We start from the raw sequence: 19,686 nt of genomic DNA, 5'->3' as shown, positions 1-19,686 counted from the left end.
CAGGGAGGGGGCTGTGCTCTCCTCCTGCAGCCTCCTTGCAGCAGCTTCCCTGCAGCATTCGTGGCTGGCTGTGTTCTCATCACCCATCCTGGCCCTTCCCAGCTTTTGCACTTCCTTTGCTTCCCCCCTGCTCTTGGTCTTGCAGTCCTTCACTTCAGAAATGTTTGCAAGTATTCATTTTTCCTTACCTCAGAGTCATTTAATTATCTTTGCCTTCCACATCTGTTCCTAAAGCTGTGTTTCATCTGCACCACACTTACAGACCAAAAATGCTTCCCCCCTTTCAAACCCAAGCAGGCAGTTTGCTGTTTCTGAATGTTAGGTTACTGTTCTGTTTGGATAGATCTGTTGAGGTGCTCCCTGCAGAACCTGCAGTTCTGTGTGCTGGTCCATTCCTGACTGGACATGCAGGAAGAGGAACAGGAAACCTCTCCTGTTAGAGCAGACTGGAGAGCTTGGCTTGCCCAACCTGGGGGGGGAAGCCTGTCCCCTTGGCTGAGCTGCAGGTTCTGTTCTTCCATGGCCATTCTGCTCATTGCTTTCCTTCTCTCACAGCTAATGCAAATGACTGTTTTCTGGGCAATGCTTTGCTTGAGTATCACAGATCTTAAAGAAAAAAAGGAAAACCAGATCCATGTTGTGGTCTGCCAAGTGGCAGAGGTGCTGTGGTTTGGCTGCAGAGCTGGCTGGGAGTGTTCAGGGAAGGTGTTTCTGCATGGCTGTGGCTGCAGTTGGTCATGCGTGCAGCCCTTCGGAGCAGTGCTGGGGGGAGGCTGTGCTGTGCTGAGCTCACCTCAGCAAGCAGCCCTGGCAGCAGTGTTCTCTCAGGTGTGAATAACACATGGGAGAGATGGCCTTAAGCCTCTGAGCTGACATCTACCATCCCAAAGTGAACTCTGCCTGAACACAACCGAGTGCTGGCTCGCCCAACCTGCCCCAGTCTGGTCTTCTCCATCAGGATGTGCTTGCAAAGCCTTCAGAGGTCAGTGGGGGCAGTGGTAGGGAGGGGTGGGTGAAGAGATGGATGTGTGAGTGGCTCCATATGGCAGCTGTGCAGTGCTCTGTGTGCACCTGGGCTTGGAGAACTGTCAGGGTAAGAGGCATCCTTCTTGGAGTAGGTCTGTGTGAGTGAGGATCTTTTCCTAGCAGGTCTGGCAGATTCTGAGCTGTCTGAGACATAGAATCATTGAATTGTTGTGGCTGGAAAAGACTTCTAAGGTCATCAAGTCCAACCATCAGCCTAAGACCACCATGACCATCAGACCATGCCCCCAGGTCCTGTTAGCATTTAGGACCAGTTCAGTCCATGACATGATTGAGTTAACCTGCAAAACACTTGAGGTTGGACTTCCCATGACACGCCTGGAGAGTCACTTCCCAGCTTTAACTGAATGCTGTTAGAGCTTCCCAAAGCAGCTGATGAGCAACTCCACTTGTTGTGGAGGTGGTAGGCAACAGGAAAGCAGATGTGTGCCTGGATGCTCTGGAACCACATGCCTAGTCTGAGGTCACTTAAGGTTTCAGAGTCTGTTTCATGGAATCTTAGAATGGCTCAGGTTGGAAGGGACCTCAGAGCTCATCTGCTCCAACCTCCCCACTACAGGCAGGGACACCTCTCAGCTAGACTCAGCTGCTCAAAGCCTCATCCAGCCTGGCCTTGAACACCTCCAGGCAGGAGGCAGCTACAGCCTGTTTCAGGGCCACCACCCTTGTACTTTCTTCAGCAATGGGTGGAAGCTGAGGCATAGGAAGTTTCATTTAAACCCAAGGAGGAGTTTTTTCAGTGTGAGGGGTGACAGAACACTGGGGCAGGCTGCCCAGGGGGGTCGTGGAGTCTCCCTCTCTGGAGATACTCAAAGCCTTTTTCCTCAGCACCAATCTACCCCTGCTCTGCCTCAGCTTCAAACCATTCTCCCTTGTCCTGTCTCCAGACACCCTCATGAAAAATCATAGATTCAAGCAGGTTGGAAGAGACCTCCAAGCTCATCCAGTCCAACCTAGCACCCAGCCCTAGCCAATCAACTAGACCATGGCACTAAGTGCCTCATCCAGTCTTTCCTTGAACACCTCCAGGCATGGTGACTCCACCACCTCCCTGGGCAGCCCATTCCAATGCCAATCACTCTCTCTGTGAAGAGCTTCCTCCTCACATCCCTCTCCAGCCTTCTGCAGGATCCCTCCAGATACTGGAAGGTGTTTTTTGTGTGAGTACAACCGAACAGCACCAGCTGAAATCATGGCTATGTCTCTGTCAAACCTGACAGTGGGAAACCAGGAAACCTTTGCCCATGGCAGGTGACTCCTCAAGCCCACAGAGAGCTGCCTGAGCTGGTTAGGAATCTGAGCTGCCAACAGACACAAGGGTTAACCACAAAAACGCGGTTAGCTGTGGGACTGTTTCCTTCATTGCTCTTCTGATGAGTCTTTATCCCATTTTGCACAAAGTTAATTGTGTTTGAAGCAGAAGATCTGATTAGGAACCAGTGACTGCATGATGCTGGAGCATGTGCTCTTGCTCAGGACCTGAAATCCAAACAGTTAATCAGAGTCACCAAACGTCACAACTGCCAGCCCCGAGCCATGAGAAATCATGAGTCAGAAATCTTTGCTGGATTAAAGTTCATGACAGGGAAATGAAATCAGCTGAGGAACAGAAATGGGTTTTTGTGGTTTTTTGGGGTTTTTTTGTAGTTTGTTTTGGGGGTCCTGATGGGTGGGAGGTTGCCCACAAGCCAGCAATGTGCTCTGGTGGCCAGGAGGGACAATGCCATTCTGGGCTGTAATAGAAGGGCTGTGGTTAGTAGGTTGAGGGAGATTCTCCTGCCCCTCTGCTCTGCCCTGGTGAGGCCACATCTGGAGTGCTGTGTCCAGTTCTGGGCCCCCAGTTCAAGAGGGACATAGAACTGCTTGAGAGAGTCTAGCACAGAGATGCTGAAGGGAATGGAAGATCTCTGCTATGGGGAGAGCCTGGGGCTGTGCTGCTTGGGAGAAGAGGACACTGAGAGGTGACCTCATCAGTGGTCATCAAAATGTGCAGGGTGAGTGCCAGGAGGCTGGAGCCAGGCACTGCTGGGTGATGCCCAGTGACAGGACAAGGGGCACTGGGTGGAAACTGAGGCATAGGAAGTTTCATTGAAACATGAGGAGGAATTTTTTTCCCTGTGAGGGTGACAGAACCCTGGAACAGGCTGCCCGGGGGGGTTGTGGAGTCTCCCTCTCTGGAGATACTCAAAACCCACCTGGATGTGTTCCTGTGTGATCTGGTATAGGAGATCCTGCTCTGGCAGGGGAGTTGGGCTGGATGAGCTTTTGAGGTCCCTTCCAGCCCCTGACATTCCGTGGCTCTGTGATTCTTCAAAGCCTTTCTCAGCCAGAGGTTCTATCCAGTGGCATGCTCCAGGGTGGGAAGCTTTCAGAAGCACCTCAGATATCCACAGCCTTTTGCAGTGAACTCGTGGGAGGTGTCAATGTGGGAAACTCTTCTTCCTTTGTTTTGAAGTGGGAAATAAGTCCTTGAGAGAAGCCCTTCCTTTGCCTCCTAGTTTAAGGATGGCCACAAAGTCTTAACAGGTGAAAGGAACAGGATTTTGATTTGGAGCTAGCCTGGTCATTTTTGGAGTGTCCACACAAGCTGTTCCCATCAGTTTCTGTTGGAGCCTTCCAGCTCCTCTGGCAGTCAGCCCCACAGGGAAGAGATGCCTTAAGCTTTGAGGCTCCTAAATATCACAAAGCTCCTAGGGTTGACAGAAAAATAAGGACTCCATTTCCTCTCTCTCTCTTCCTCAGCTCACAGGAATGTAAGTGATGTAGAAATAGATGTAAATGACCATTGTCCAAGCAGGCAATTTATTACTTTAATGCTTTTGGCTTCCTACTCTTGGCATTGTTGTTTAAAACCCCAACCATTTAATCCACTATGGAGAAGCAGATCTCTCATAAAGGAAATCAGGAGCCTCTCTGTGTTCCTGCTCCTGTCTGGGAACCAAAGGGAACGTTTGCAGTGATGAATAATGCTGATAAAATAGTTTACAGAGGTTCCACCTCGCTCCATAAACACCTTGGCCCAAAGAGAGTACCAGAGAGGAGAGTAATTGCAGGGAGGCAAATATTTTTTTCCACACACATTTAAAAGGGTTTTGATTGTGTTCCAAAGATGACTGCTTTAAAGTAATGAGTGCCCTGCTGCAGAGAGGAGGGAGGGGTGGGAATAGAAGGGTGTATTAGCTCTGATGTGAAATCAAACACTTCTGGAGCTGCACGTGGGTTTGGTTTGAGAAGTGAAAAGAGGCTCTCCTGCTTTTTAGAGCACTCTGCTAAACATTTTCCTTCAGTCCCAGGCCAAGGAATTGAATCCTGCTCAATTATTTAGAGAAACCTCCACATTTTTTATTCACCCTCTAAGTGTTTAATGGAAACACTTCCATTTTCTGAAGGGTGCTGTGATCCTCGAAGCTCAATGGTCAAAGGTTTTAAAGAGGAGCAGTCAGCAGCTTCCAGCCCTGATGTTTCCAAGCCAGAGCTATCTTTAGCACTGAGGATTGTCCACTTAGACACAAATTATTTCCTCACAGACTTACTGAAAATGGGATGTGTGTGTCCTGTCTGTGTGGAGAGCAAACCACAAGTAGCCTGAGTCCAGGTGAACTTCACCATTAAAGCACGCAGCTTTGGATGCTCAGTTCCCACTGACTGCTGGGTTTACCTTGCTTCCAGGCTGGGAAGCTGCTTCCTCACTTTGCAACCCATCCAGGGGACTGTAAGCAGAGTTTTCAAATGAATTCATTCTTTTATAGAGTTCTCAGCAGTTCTTTCACAGTGAATCTGCTTCCTCATGAAACCTCCAGGAGTGATGTGGGAAGGTTTTCTTCTGGCAAGTCATCAGGTGCAGTTTTGCTGATAGATTCTTCAAGGCAGAGGCTTTCTCCTCCTAGATGGTTGCACAGCACCTGGTCCCGTGCAGTCCTGCTCACAGATAACCTCTCTTTGCCCTGTTGTAGAACCCAAATGCTTTCTGTTCCTCTAGCACCTCTCACCTTGGTGTTCTCCTTTGTATGGATTCCAAGCCATTGGCTGCGTTAATGAGTCTTCAGCAAACACTGATAAAGGTAATAGCTACATTAAAGGTCTTTGTTTCACAGCTTGAAATGAAATGAAATAGGAGAGCAGGTTGCCCTCACAGTTCTTCTAACATTGAGCATCTTAGAATCATAGAATCAGTCAGGGCTGGAAGGGATCACAATGATCATCCAGTTCCAACCCCCCTGCCATAGGCAGGGACACCTGACACTAGATCAGGCTGTCCACAGCCTCATCCAGCCTGGCCTTAAACACCTCCAGGGATGGGACTTTCACACCCTCCCTGGGTGACCTGTTCCAGGCTTTCACCACCCTCATGGTGAAGAATTTCTTCCTGACATCCAGTCTGAATCTACCAATTTCTGGCTTTGTTCCATTCCTCCCAGTCCTATCACTGCTTGGCATCCTAAAAAGTCCCTCTCCAGCTTTCTTGTAGGCTCCCTTAAGACACTGAAAGGTCACAATAAGGTCACCTTTTCTTCTCCAGACTGAACAGCCCCAACTCTCTCAGTCTCTCCTCATAGCAGAACTGCTCCAGCCCTCTGTTCATCCTTGTGGCCCTTCTCTGGACACCTTCCAGCACCTCCATATCCCTCTTGTAGAAGGGGCTCCAGAACTGGATGCAGTCAGGGTAAGAGCTGCAGCAGCCCCTTTTAACTCCCTGCAGCAGCCACCTCCTGGCAGAGCTGATCCTGTCGCACCACAGCTATGGCTGCTGTAAATAAGGATGTGTGATAAATGTACCAGGCTCCTGAGGAGGCTGCAAGCTGCAGATGTCCACTGGCTCGTGGTGAAGTGAGGAATGGGTTTGTGCTAAAAGGAAGCACTGGAGTGGTGGTGGTGCATCAGCAGGGGAGGGAACACATCACTTGGCTCTTACTGCTAAGGGATGCCCTGTTGGAAAGCAGGAGTTGTACCCAGCTGCTGAGCTGTTAGCTTGGGGCTGTGAGTGTAAAGAACATATTTCATTGAGCTTCACTTGCACTCTTGCTTCCTCCTCCTTTTAGGAAGCAATCTGTGCCAGGGGTGCTCTGTCTTGGTGACATGTGAGTGCTAGGTCTGGGTGATAAGCCTGAAAAGGAAGAGGTGAGCACAGATAGCTTTGGATCCTCCATCCCCCTGTGCTGTGACATTTGAAGCACAGCACCCCGAGGTCTGAGGAAGTTGCTAGTTCAAAATGAATCACTTTTTGTTCTGATAGGTGAGGGAATCCTCCTGCCTCAGCTCAGGGCTGGTTGCACAGGTTTGGTGACTGATGGCTTAGAAATCAGATGAGGCAGGTGGGAGTGAGAGTCTGGCTGCAACACAGCTCTCTCCTTTTATCCTTGCCTAGTGTCCCATGAGTGTGCTTGGCTGTGTCAGAGTAAGTCCTTCTTTGCAGTGCAGCTGTATCTGGAGAGTCTCCAATCCTTGGCATTTGAAGACAGTGTCAGATGGGGACTGAGACTTAAGCACTCACTTGATACTCAGCTTTTCCCTCTTCCATGTGATGCATGGAGCTGTACCCTTGGACAAAGAATTGTAGAATCAACAAGGTTGGAAGAGACCTCCAAGCTCATCCAGTCCAACCTAGCACCCAGCCCTACCCAGTCATCTAGACCATGGCACTAAGTGCCTCATCCAGGCTTCTCTTGACCACCTCCAGGGACAGTGACTCCACCACCTCCCTGGGCAGCCCATTCCAATGCCAATCACTCTCTCTGGCAAGAACTTCCTCCTAACATCCAGCCTATACTTCCCCCAGCACAACTTGAGACTGTGTCCCCTCATTCTGTTGCTGGCTGCCTGGCAGAAGAGACCAACCCCACCTGGCAACAACCCCTTCAGGTAGTTGTAGACAGCAGTGAGGTCTGCCCTGCAGCCATTTGCTCCTTAGCTGCTCTGCCAGCAATGCTGAGCATCTCCTCTGCTCAGAGTCCATTTCTCAACGACAGAGCATGCTGTAAGTTGGGAACAGAGCTGGTTTCAAAGGGGGCAGGCCTGAGATTAGCCAGGTAAAGCAACAGCAGCTGGAGATGGTGAGCGTCAGCTTGCTTCTTTATCATCCTCCTCTTTTCACTTGCTCTTATTTTCCACAGCCTTATGAGCTCAATTCCCTGTGCACAGTTTCCATGAAAACAAAGTGTTTAGCTGCAGTATTTCTTCCTGTCTAAGGAAAATCTCATCTGCTAAGCAAATGCCATAAATAACCCTTCCACAGGCCCTCTTTTTTTCCTTCTCCCCTGCTTACCACCCCTCCAGCCCCATCCCTAAAGCTCTTACTCCACACACCATTAAATTATGTCAAGATTTTCCTAAAGGGAAAAAAAAAAAGAAACCCAAAGGAGAAAACTGAACTTGTCCTCCAGACCTTGCAAGGTGTAGCCTTGTGGAAGTCACCAAAATGAAAAGTGACATTTTCCAAAGCTTGTTCTTGGGAACTGTGATTATTTGGACTGTAAATCAGTAACAGAGCTGCACCTAATGAAATCCAGCAGTGGCTACTGCAGGGGATGTTCCTCCAACCTGGCTGCAGTGAATGAGTTTTGAGATGGCTGCTGCCAGCTGGACCCTCCCTGAGCTGTGCTGGTTTGTTCCAGGTGTGGTGCTGCTCTTCCCAGTCTCTGTGTCCTGAGGATCTGCACTTTTCTGTCCCCAGCTGATGGTTTGTGGCTGTAAGCATGGTGGTGACAGCAGGCTGGGGGTGACATTGTGCTGTGCTCAGAGAGCTTGCAGCAGTTATTTATCTCTGTGCCTGTGTACATAGCAGTACAAGCAGGTGGCTGTGTGTGTCAGTAGCCTCTTTGTACACACAGCTACGTGCTGATGTCTTCCTGATGAAGGAAACTGCTAAATCTTCATCTCTTAGAATCATAGGCTCAGTCAGAGTTGGAAGGGACCACAAGGATCATCTAGTTCCAACTTCCCCAGCACTAGAGCCTGGCCTTAAACACCTCCAGGGATGAGTCTTCCACCACCTCCCTGGGCAACCCCTTCCAGGGTCTCACCACCCTCATGATGATAACCCTTCTGAATTTGCTGATCCACTTGGTCTTCTCCTGACACCCTGGCCTGACAGCTTGGCTTCAATAGCTGCATCCTAAATGGCTTTCCCTGCATGGACCAGTGCCCATTGCTATTTGTGGCTTCATGGTGGTATCTTGAACTTCCTGGATCAAAACTTCCAGGGTCTCACCACCCTCATGGTGAAGAACTTCTTCCTGACATCCAGTCTGCATCTACCCATTTCTAGCTTTGTCATCTTATGCCTTTCTAGAGTGTTAGGTTCCAAAAAGGAAGAAATGGTTACTTTTCTTAAAGTCAAATAGTTTCTTTTGCCAGCCCCAAAGGTTCTTCTGATGGTAACCCCCAGCATGTTTTGTGTGTCTTCCTTCTAGGCAGTCTGAGCTCTGCAGTTTGCAACTCCAGGGTGGAGGTTCCCTGGATTGGGTTTCTCAAACATAAAGAAAAGTGAGTTTGCATCAAACCTGATGTACCCAACCCTGCAGCTCTACTTGTCCTTGGCAGACAATGCTCTGCCAAGTTTTTTTTCCTAGCCTGTGTTCTTGATGTGGTCTCTGCTGCCTGCTGGTTGGGTTTTGTGCAGGTGCTGCTGGGTGTGATTGCAGTAGATGATCTGTATTGATTTCAGCTGATGGAAAACCTGTGCTGGTGCACTGTGGAAGGAGGCAGTTTGTGCAGATTGTCCCCTTGGCTGTGTTCACTTAAAACTGCTGCTTTCTGACACCGTCCAGCAGAGCAATAGGAGGAGGGTAAATGAGTGAGGTCAGTTTGGTTCCACCTGTTCCTCCAGGCTGAATGCTGACAGCCTGCCACGGGGAGCTGATGGAAACCCAAGAATCCATGCTAATTCCCTTGCAGCTTACCAGAATACAGGAAGCATCAACAGCTGAAGTGCAAAGCAGTGGGTTTGTGGAAGCCTTCCCGCACAGCAAAGGAGAGACCTGGAGGCTTTCAGGGAGAAGAGTGTGTAAATGCTGCCCTATTTCACTGTAAAAAGTGTGCTTGTGCTGGCTCAAGCTAATGCTTGGGAAACAGAAGTCTAATGTTTATGGTTGGCTTAAAATAGAAGAGAAACAAAAAGAGCAAAGGTAAGTGGAGCTAAGGAGATGTTCTCCGTTACCTTGGGTGCCCTCCCTGAAAGCTCTTTGAGCACCACTGCCAAGCTCCTCTCAGGGCTTTTGGAAGATTTTTCAGCTTGAAGTGCTTCAGGATTCACAGAATGGTTTAGGTTGGAAGGGACCTTAAATACCATCCAGTTCCAAGCCCCTGCTGTGGGCATGGACACCTCTGCTAGCCCAGATTGCTCAAAGCCTCATCCACCCTGGCCTTGAACACCTCCAGGGAGGAAGCATCCACAACCTTCCTGGGCAACCTGTGCCAGTGTCTCCCCACCCTCACTGTCAAGAATTTCTTTCCAATATCCAGCCTAATGCCTAGGATGTGCCCAAGTTTCCTTTTTGGCTGAGCTGAGCTGTGTGCATGTGCAGGAGAACCTGGCTGTGGGTGATGGTGGCAAGGTGCAGTGAGGGCCTGCCTTTGGACACAGAGTGAACAAGAAGCCCTCCCTGACCCCTCCAGGCTACTGACCTCTTTACCTAACACCTGTGAAGCTCTTGTGCTGCTTGCTCTGTCAGAGGGGCCCCCTCCTGCCATCCTGCACTAGGGAGGTGACATCTCTGTGGTCCCCTGGGGTGGGATAGGAGGACATCTGTGCTGCAGCATGTTCTGCCCTCCTCGAATGTTTGATTGTTTAGTTGAATAAAAGCTAGTTCAGATTAAGTGAGATGTGGTTGGAAAGTCAGTTTGTTCTGGAGTGATTCTCTGGTATAAAGGAGCCTGGAGAGAAAAGCTGGAGACAGGCAGGATTGTTAGCCTCAGTCCATGAATGGAGTAGAGAACAAAGTGACTTGAAGGTCACACAGGCTGGCACTGTGACCTGAACCCAGATCTTGGTGTGCCTGGACATGCTGCATTACTCCCTCACCCCATGGAACATCCATTGTGGGGCAGTCCAGCAGCTGATTCCAGTGTGTCTCTCCTCGCAGTGTGTCCCCAGTCAGCTGGGGACTGCTGCTATGCCAAATCCTTCTGATGAGAAACGTCACAGTGGGCTAATTAAATCCTGGGGCTTTAGGGACAGTCACTGTGGAAATTGCCCTCTGTGGCAGCTGCACCATTTGTTAATAATTAAAGCTGTGCCTGCTGTGCTTTTCACTACATTTGTTTCATTAATATTTTATTGTTTTAAAGAAAGAAACGGGGGGGGGGGAAAAAACCCACCCAAGCCCACCCCAGTGAAGGTGGGAAGAGAGCCTGTTTCCTAAGCAACAGCAATGCCCTTCTTTGCAGTTATTTTTGAAGGCAGGTTGCTTCATTTAAGGTTTGGAACCAATTATTGCTGCATTGCTTCAGGCATCTGGAAAGCTGCTTCCCTCTTTTTTTTTTTTTGTGTGTTTTTCATTTTCTTTGTTGCTGATTGAAAGCCAGAGCAAAACAGTAGCTGGGTTAAGAGTTGTTGTGATGGTTGCTAGACAGGCTCTGTGTGATGTGAAGAGCATCCCCGTGCTGTCAGCGCTCCTTGTTTTTCCTCCTGCTGCTCTCCCTGGCCTTGCAGAACCCCAGCAGCCACCGAGCAGTGCTTGCCCCCACTGCTGCTGCTGCTGAGCTGGGTGCAGAGATGCTCTCTCTCCTCCTGTGACAGCCTTGCTTGCAGGGATGACATCAGTACAGGGCTCCTGCTTCTGTCAGGATACAGGTGATGCTTTGCCACCTGCAGATGGCCTTTGCAGCAGATGTTGCCTGGTGTAAGCTGGGTACTGAGTGGGGTCAAGTAGGGCTGTGCCCCTGTGTCCTGGTCCTGCTTTCAGGGTCTGGTGACACAGCCTCTGTGCGTGGTGTGGGTGAAGTGGCAAGGGGGTGATTGTCTGCCAAGGCAGTAGCTGTGTTTGGGAAGCTTCCCAGAGTGGGAAGCAGTGTCAGACTTGCTGCTTGGGAGTCTTGTTTGATGCAGCTGAGTTCATGTCCTGAGAGAACAGGAGTCTGCATAACTTGAGGCCCTTGGTACTGTTCCCTTGTTGCCACACAACAACTCAGTGAGCTGGGTTTGGCTGATTCTGGGCTGAGGCTCCTCTGAAATCAGCCTGGACAGGATCCTTGCCAACAGCAGTAAGAAATTCTGGGGCAGTTACTCCAGTGCAGCCCCGGGAGGGTTATTGGCAGTGCAGCCTGGGGAGGGGTGGTTACTCCAGTGCAGCCCCGGGAGGGTTATTGGCAGTGCAGCCCGGGGAGGGGTGGTTACTCCAGTGCAGCCCCGGGAGGGTTATTGGCAGTGCAGCCCAGGGAGGGGTGGTTACTCCAGTGCAGCCCCAGGAGGGTTATTGGCAGTGCAGCCCGGGGAGGGGTGGTTACTCCAGTGCAGCCCCGGGAGGGTTATTGGCAGTGCAGCCCGGGGAGGGGTGGTTACTCCAGTGCAGCCCAGGGAGGGGTGGTGGCAGTGCAACCCTGGCAAGGTTATTGGCAGTGCAGCCCAGGGCCAGCTGCCATAAAAGCAATCCCTGCTGGTGGTTGGGTTGTTGGTGTTCTCTTCCTGGGGGTGTGATGGAGAGCAGAAGCACACCGCTGTGCTGTTCACCTCAGCAGGGCACAAGGCTGAAGAATCTTCCTTCTCTGAATCACAGAAGCACCCAGGCTGGCAAAGCCCCTCAGGATCACCAAGTCCAACCTAGAGCCCTACTCTGCAAGATTCACCTTAAACCATAGCCCTAAGCACCACATCCAAACCACCCTTAAACACCTCCAGGGTGGGTGACTCCACCACCTCCCTGGGCAGCTCATTCCAATCCCTGACTTATCTCTCCATGAGTGCTTCTAGATCAAATGCTACCAAGCGCCTTGATCCCCAGTTCCTGGTGCTAATTAAGCACTCCAGAACACTGCAGAAAGTGGGATACATTTCTACCTCTGTTCTTCTGCTTTTGGTCAGTCTGTGTGTGCTGAGTGTGTGTTTCTGCAGTGGGACCTTGCTCTACCACAGAAAGCCTCTTAGGGCTGGGGGTGCTTTATTCCTCTGTCTGAGCCACAGTTTGTCAGCGCAGCGAAGCTGGAGGGTGAGAAGCAATTAAATGAGTGATCACAAGGCAAGGTGAATCACTATTCCTTTTCAGAGAGGCAGTGGGTGTAGAAGTGTTGTAGCACTCTGAGCCTTTATTTGGGTTGCAGTAACAGCGATGGGGCAGGAGCTTTGTCCGCCTTCTAATGCAACAGCAACTTGCTCCGTTTGCCTTGAGGACAGGCAAGAGTGTGTGGGGTTTGCACAAACATTTCTGCTAGGGGCATCAGCTGAATGCTCTGAGTGCTCAGGTGCCCTTATCTGTGAAAATGAAAACCCCAAACCCAGCAACAAACCCAAATCAAACCCCAAGTCCTTCAGTATTACTAAGTCCCTGAGGCACACTGGTTTGTACTGGCTGTGCTGCCTTCCCCAGCCTCCCCATATCCTTCTTTCCTTGGGGCTGGCTCTGTGTGTGTAGAGCTTTCCTGTGTTTATTTGCACTGTCCCTGTCCCAGTGCATCACCATCCTGTGCTTTCTCACTTCAAGAGGTGACATTTCTCACTTCAAGAGGAATTTGGAGTTTGCAGTGGTTCTCATCCAGATTGTGCAGCAAGGGAAGAGTTTGCAGTCTGAATCAAGCTAGGACTAGGAAGGAAGAGGAGAGAGGCTGTTGGCTTCTTTGCTTTAGTTTTGGCCAGGGAGGTTGTGGCTGCCTCCTCCCTGGGCATGTTTAAGGCCAGGCTGGATGAGGCTTTGAGCAGCTGAGTCTAGCTGAGAGGTGTCCCTGCCCATGGTGGGGAGGTTGGAGCAGATGATCTCTGAGGTCCCTTCCAGCCTGAGCCACTCTAGGGTTCTGTGGCACAAAGAATGGGTGCAGGGTGTACAACTGGACTTGGCTTTGCTAACTCAGGTTAGTTCTAGCTCCATCAAAATAATTAAAACTGAAAAATCCCCAGTCCCCAAAGCCATCAGGGTTGGATTCCACTGGCTGACTCCCAGGAAGGTGAGAGCTCTCCATGGAAATTTTCTCTTCTGTCAGAATTTATCCACTGTTGCTTGGCTTAAAGACATATTTTGCCTTCACAGCTGCAAGCCAGACAGTGGCATGGTTGTCCCACAGTGCCCTTCCAATTTGTTCTCCTGGTGCTGCTTTCTGCACTCCAAGAGCAAATGGTTGTGCTTTCTGAACACACGTTAGGTTAATTTCTGTGGGGAGTGATAGCAGGAAGCCAATTACAGTTTTCTCTTTTGTGCTGGGATAAGACACAAAATGTGGAGTTTTAGCACCTCATAAATGCTTCTGCTAATTATTTCTTTTTATTAATTCAGCAGGTGAGTCTCCAGTCTTCAAAGCATGGGGGTAGGGTTGCAGGGCTGACATGGAGGGGATGTTTTTACTGACACTGCTCCATACAGACAGGTGCTGTGATGCCCTGGTGGAGCTCCTAAGCTAGCTAAGTGCAGGGGCAGCTCTGAATGCCAGTCATTGCCTGGGCCTTGGCTTAGTGTTGAGGGGCTGACCACTGAGGGCAGGTCTCTGTCAGCACAGGCATTGCAGGATTTGGAGGCCATTTGGTACAATAAGGAGGAGAAGTCTTCAGGAAGCATTTGGCATCTGACAGCGTGGGGCTTAAAGCACAACAAAACTCTGCCTGCTCTCCAGAGCAGCTGCTGGGTCCTGGGAGAGCTGCAGTGAGTGGCAGAGCAGATGGAGAGCCATTTGGTACTCATAACCAACACCTCGTGTGGCACTCCTGACTGCAGGGCTGCCTGTTGGCTGTGGGCACAGGAGGGCATCGCTGGGATGCTGTGCCCAGACCCCTCTGTAAGGGCATCCTGCCTGGGCTCAGGGAGTGCTCACCTGGCAGTGAAGTTGTTTTCCCCCCTTCCTCATGAATGAATTGCTCTGTTCTCCTTCATACCTTTTTATGGCCAGCATTGACTGGGTGAGTCATCCTCAGCCTCCATTTCAAAGCTGATAGGCAGGGAGGGCTTGAGGTTTGGGTTGGGGTTTGTTTGTGTTTATTAAAGTGCTTTCTGCAGCACTTTAAATGAGAGCTGGTTAGATTCTGGTGCAGTCTTGCAGGGATGAGGTAGTGCAGTGCAGTCTCCTACTGCTGCCCAGTAAGGCTGGCAGGGTGAAGCTGGCAGGTGGGTCAGGCTGCACCTCTGTTGCCTCTCAGGCTGCAGCAGAAGTGCATTTTCCTCTCATTTCACAGGTCTTTTAGGCTTTCTGCCCAAAGCTAGGTGGTGAATGGTGCATTTACCTCAGCAGGTTGTGTGGCTTTCTTGTCCTTGTAGTGATCTCCAGTGCCTGGGGAGAGCTTTCTGACCCCTAGCAGACCTGTTTGCTCTCCTGTTCGTTTTCCACTAGCCCCTATGATGTTAATCCAGCAAGTATCCCAACAGCTGCTTCATTTCCAGTGCAAAACAAAGCACACACACACATGCAAACCCTAACCCCCAGCTCAGCTGAGCTGGGACCAAGCTGGCCCCCAGTGCTTGTGTGTTCTGTAGGGAGCATGGCTCTGCCTGTGACTCCTGCAGGCCTCTCTCCTCGTTTCTCCACGTTCTGGATTAGTCACCACTGATGAGAGACCTGCAGGCAGCAGTACTCGAGGAGCAGTTTGTGCCACTTTTAAACTGTGAAGTGCACAAGAGGCAGCTTTAACTCTCCTGCTGCATCACCTCACCCGTGCCCCTGTCTCACTGTGCCCGAGTTCCTCCCCAGCTGGGATAGTAATGTTTGCATGTGTCTCCTGCTCTTTTCAGTCCTCCCTGTGCCAGAGGAGGATGGAGTACATAAGGCAGCTGAGGGGGCTGGTAGACTTCTTTTGTTGTTCTTATGCCTGTTTCCAGTGAGAGGTGGTATAGTGAAAGTATCTCACTTTCATTTGGGACACGAAGGGTTAATATTTTAACAGTCAGAAGTAAAAGGATGATTTGCTCTACTCTGCTTCTGCAGACCAGGATCCTGTGGCAGTGGAAGCTGTGGTTTGCCCCTGGACTCTGTGTGACTTACCTGAGATGCTCTGAGGTGCATTGCTCTTCTCAGGCCAGTGCTAAAATGCCTACCCCTGAGCAGCAAAGAGCAGGGAAGTGTGGCCTCCAGTGAGACCTGCTTGTTGCTAGCAGAACTGTATAGAGGAACTGGGAGAAATGGGAGCAACAACTCAGAGATAAATGGGAGCCTCTGCTCAAAGCAGAGCTGAGCAGTAAAGCACACTTAGAATCATAGAATCAACGAGCTTGGAAGAGACCTCCAAGCTCATCCAGTCCAACCTAGCACCCAACCCTAGCCAGTCAACCAGACCATGGCACTAAGTGCCCCAGCCAGGCTTTTCTTGAACAACTCCAGGGACAGTGACTCCACCACCTCCCTGGGCAGCCCATTCCAATGCCAATCACTCTCTCTGGCAAGATCTTCCTCCTAACATCCAGCCTAGACCTCCCCTGGCACAACTTGGGGCTGTGTCCCCTTGTTCTGTTGCTGGTTGCCTGGCAGAAGAGACCAACCCCACCTGGCTGCAGCCTCCCTTCAGGTCATTGTAGAGAGCAATGAGCTCTGTCCTGAGCCTCCTCTTCTGCAGGCTGCACCCCCCCAGCTCCCTCAGCCTCTCCTCACAGGGCTGTGCTCCAGGCCCCTCACCAGATTCATTGCTCTTCTCTGGGGCATAGAATATCAGGGGCTGGAAGGGACCTCGAAAGATCATCTGGTCCAGCCCCTCTGCCAGAGCAGGATCACCCAGAGCAGATCACACTGGATCATATCCAGACAGTTCTTGAGAATCTCCAGAGAGGGAGACTCCAGAACCTCCTTGGGCAGCCTGTTCCAGTACTCTGTCACCCTCACAGGCGAAAAGTTCTTCCTCAGGGTCACATGGAACCTCCTATGCCTCAGCTTCCACCCATTGCCCCTTGTCCTGTCACTGGGCATCACCCAGCAGAGCCTGGCTCCAGCCTCCTGGCACTCACCTCTTGCATGTTTATAAACACCGATGAGGTCAGCCCTCAATCTCCTCCTCTCCAAGCTCAAAGCCTCAGCTGCTGAGGCTCTCCTCAAAAGGAAGCTGTTCAGCTTCCTTGATCCCGTTTGTGCCTCTGCGCTGGGCTCTGTCGGCTCCCAGCTCCTGGTGCCGTGTGTTGGGGCACACTGCTCTGGCACAAGCCGTTGAGAAGAAATGTTGCTTTTGGCTTCGTTTTCAGTAGAACTGGGGGAACCCTTCACAGTAACCTTCAGAAGGTGGAAGCCCTGGGAGGTGCCTCCCCGCCTTGGTTCAGTCGTTGATGCCAGCTGTGCCCCGGGAGGTGTTCGCAGCTGCAGGGCTGAGCCGTGTGCGCACCGTCTCACTCGGGGCTCTGCCTCTGGCCGTCTGTCCCAGCCCTTCCCCCTGTGCTGACCGCACACCTGCCGGGCAGGTGGCCAGCGGATGGCTTTCAGCCGCAGGGCTGCAGGCCAGCAGCCCCCAGCAGTGTCTCCCCTCTCCGCAGGTGTGGTGGAAGCGTGCCTCCTGCACATGCTGAAGCGCAGGGCTGCCGGCTTCCTGCGGACCGACAAGGTGGCTGCACTCTTCACCAAGGTGGGCAAGACCTACACGGTAGCTGGAGACATATGCAAGAAGGTGCAGGAGCTGCAGCAGCAGGTAGAAAGCAGGTGAGGCTGAGCTCTGCCTGCCAGCAGGCTTCACACGCTGTGGCCTCGGCTGCCGGCGCTGCGTCCCTTCAGTGCCTGCAGGCGTCTGACCCAGCTCTGCTGCTTGGCAGGGGGGCAGAGGCTGGGAGCTGGGACTTTGGGTTTTGCCTGTCACTGTAGTGGGTCAGCACAGCTCCAAAAGTGAGCAGTAAGGGGGGACGTTAGAGTGCTCAGCGCCAGGCTGTGGGGGGCCAGCTTGGTGGGAAGGGGTGCGGGTGCCAAGAGGAACTGAGGAGCAGACTTGCTGGAGGAGCTGTTTCAGCATGCCCCTTGCCAAGCCAGCACCAGGGGATTTATGGCCGTTGTGGTGGAAACAGTTACACTGGTGGGTACAGGTGGCAGGAGGAAGAGGTGGTCAGCAGTGAGAGGCTGACTGCAGGAGAGCAGCTCAGTACATACTGCACTGGATTTACCCGAATTGGTGCTGGAGTGGAGGAGCTGGGGTTGCTGAAGTCCTCACCTCCTGCCAGGGGTGAGCAGTGCAGTTAACTTTCCGTGTGGTTCTGCTGGCTGGATCACAGTGCAGGGGCCTGGGAATGAATCAGGTCTTATCCTGCAACCTGGGGACAGGAGCAGGTTGAATTCTGTTTGTAGGAGGTGGTGGTGCTGTGGCACTGCTAAGCCTTGGTACACTGGAGGAACTTTTAGCCTCTTGACCAATTTGGGCTTCATCAGGAGAGCTTCAATTTGTGTTGCATGGAAGCCTTCAGTTAGCACTTCCACATTCAGTTCTGTGGAATTTTCTGGCATTTACCTTAATTAGCCTTCTAATTGTTAGCCTTTCTGCTGCAGTTGTTAACAGGTTTGATATTTCCTCAATTCTGTGCCTCCTAATGTGGCCTGGGCTTTACTTTTAGGGTTTTTTTTTCATGCTGGGAGGATTTCCACTGAAGCTCCTCAGTGCAGAGCCCACATGAGCCCTCCTCTAACTACCAGAGAGCTTTGGCTGTGTCCTCTAATAATGCAGGAGCAAATGGACTTCAATTCCAAGGTTTCTCTGAGGGAAATATTCTCTGTTTTCCACTGATTTTTTAGTGCTGCAGCAAACGTGCACAGTGAAGAGGCTCTGTGAGGGAATACTGCAGGGGTGGGCTCAATTCACTGAACAGACAAAATGAGACAGAGGAGCTGTCGCAGTCTGATTGCTCCTGGGGCTGTGGCTGGAGAAAGCCTCTCCTCAGGATGCAATTAAACACATCTGAATTTCTCTGGTGTCAGAGCTGTTGAGCGCTGCTTGTCCTGGGGTTGTCACTCTGTGTGTGCTGCCTCGTGGAGGAGCTGGCAGGGGCTGTGTAAAGGCAGAGCACTTCCAGATCTCACTCAGAACAGCACCCAGCTGCTGCAGCCAGGCTGTCCTGAGAGGGGACCTGAGTGCTGTCAGACAACAGGGTCCCTGCAGAGTCAGGGATTTGCTGTTGCAGATTGGGCTTCCCTCCTCAGTCTGACAAAATTGAACCTTCCTTTCCTACTATTTCAAGGGGAGATGTTTCTGAGGAGGAGATGAAGAGTTTCAGCCCTGTGCAGTGTCTGGAGCAGTCTTGTGCAGCAGCAGGAAGCTCTCCCAGTGCTCACTGCACCTGTCTGCTGCAGCTGCACTGTGTGTCACCTGCTGCAGGAGAATGCACTCCCCACCAGTGGGTCCATCATGTGCTAGGGCTGGCACAGCTTAGCTGCACGATGTGTTTTAGGAGAGGATTTAGGGCAGTGTCGTGGGAAACTCTGCTGGGCTGGTACCACCTCAGGATGTGGTGCCCTGGGACTTGTTTCTGCCTGTTGGGATTGGGCACGGAGCGGTGTTGCCATCCTGTCTTGCAGAAGGCAGCCAGCAGGGAGGGAGGAAGGGAGCACAGATCCACATTTCAGCCACTTTGCTGGGCAGCAGGAAGGAGCAATGGAGAGAAAACCTCACCTGCCTGTGTGTGGGGCACCTTTGGGACACTGGAAAGCTGTAAGCAGCACTTCCAGCTCCAGACTCAGTCTCTGGCTCCAAATCTGTCTAAGCCATTAATGATCTCAGCAGAGACAAGGGATGGTTGTGTCAGTGCCAGCAGAGCAGTGAAGGAGCATTGCTGGCATTATGGACATGTGTTTTGGAGACCAGTGCTCAGTGGGTGAGAGGTGGGTGCAGCATTGATAAGGGGGTGTGTGTGTTGTGCTCAGGAGGCACAGAGCTGCTCCTTGGCATGGTGCAAGCTGCAGCTCCAACCACATGAAGTTGTGCAGCAGCCTGGCAGGATGTGTGGCATTCCTGGGGTGCCATCACCCTGTTTCCACAGCAAAACACTGTCCCACAGCATGCCTAGGGCACAATGTGCCACTGTCCCTCACTGGGCTGGGGTCAGGTGGATTTTCTGGGCAGCAAATAACTCCCCAGAGAGGAGTGACAGCTGCCTGCATGGCTCAGAGACTACTGTGCTGAGCAGTGCCCACGTTCTAGTTTGCAGCTGGCCCTGGGCAGTGGCTCTGCTCTGAATAAGCAGCTTCTTGTCCCACCACTGAGGCCTCACTCCTGAGGTGGACTTGTTGCTGTGCTGGCTTCTGCTGTGGTTGCAGGCAGGAGGGCTTGGCTGTAAGCAAGCTCCCAGCTGGCTTTGGTTGCTCATTTGCTGTAGTTCCAGTTTCTCACTTTGATGCTGCTTGTCTCCTAGCTGTGTTGTTGTCATTCTGTAGGTGGCAGGAGAGGAGATCTCACTGCCAAGACGCTAGCACAGGCTGTGCTGCAGCTATATATGGTGCTTGACAGGGAGAAGGAGGAGATGGGGCTGTGCCCGAGGATTGCCTGGTGATGGTATGGCAGGAGAACCCTGGGAAAGCTCTGCCTGTCTTAGCTCAAACCCTGCCCCATGCTGCAGGGCTCAGTGG

General features: G+C 51.6%; 1 protein-coding gene across 10 annotated transcripts in view; it reads left to right on the top strand.

Moving 5' to 3' along the window:
- The window catches only part of SGSM2 (small G protein signaling modulator 2), a 66,740-nt gene that overhangs the window by 12,431 nt on the left and 34,623 nt on the right, over positions 1-19,686 (top strand). For all 10 annotated transcript variants that reach the window (XM_064166520.1, XM_064166515.1, XM_064166517.1 and 7 more), the window contains exon 3: positions 16,623-16,785. In XM_064166520.1, coding sequence (XP_064022590.1) covers positions 16,623-16,785 — 163 coding nt within the window. The remainder of the gene's footprint in view (positions 1-16,622; positions 16,786-19,686) is intronic.

Source organism: Pogoniulus pusillus, chromosome 27 (genome assembly GCF_015220805.1).
Source record: "Pogoniulus pusillus isolate bPogPus1 chromosome 27, bPogPus1.pri, whole genome shotgun sequence".
NCBI classification, from domain to species: Eukaryota; Metazoa; Chordata; class Aves; order Piciformes; family Lybiidae; genus Pogoniulus; species Pogoniulus pusillus.
This window is presented reverse-complemented; position numbering and strand designations above follow the sequence as displayed.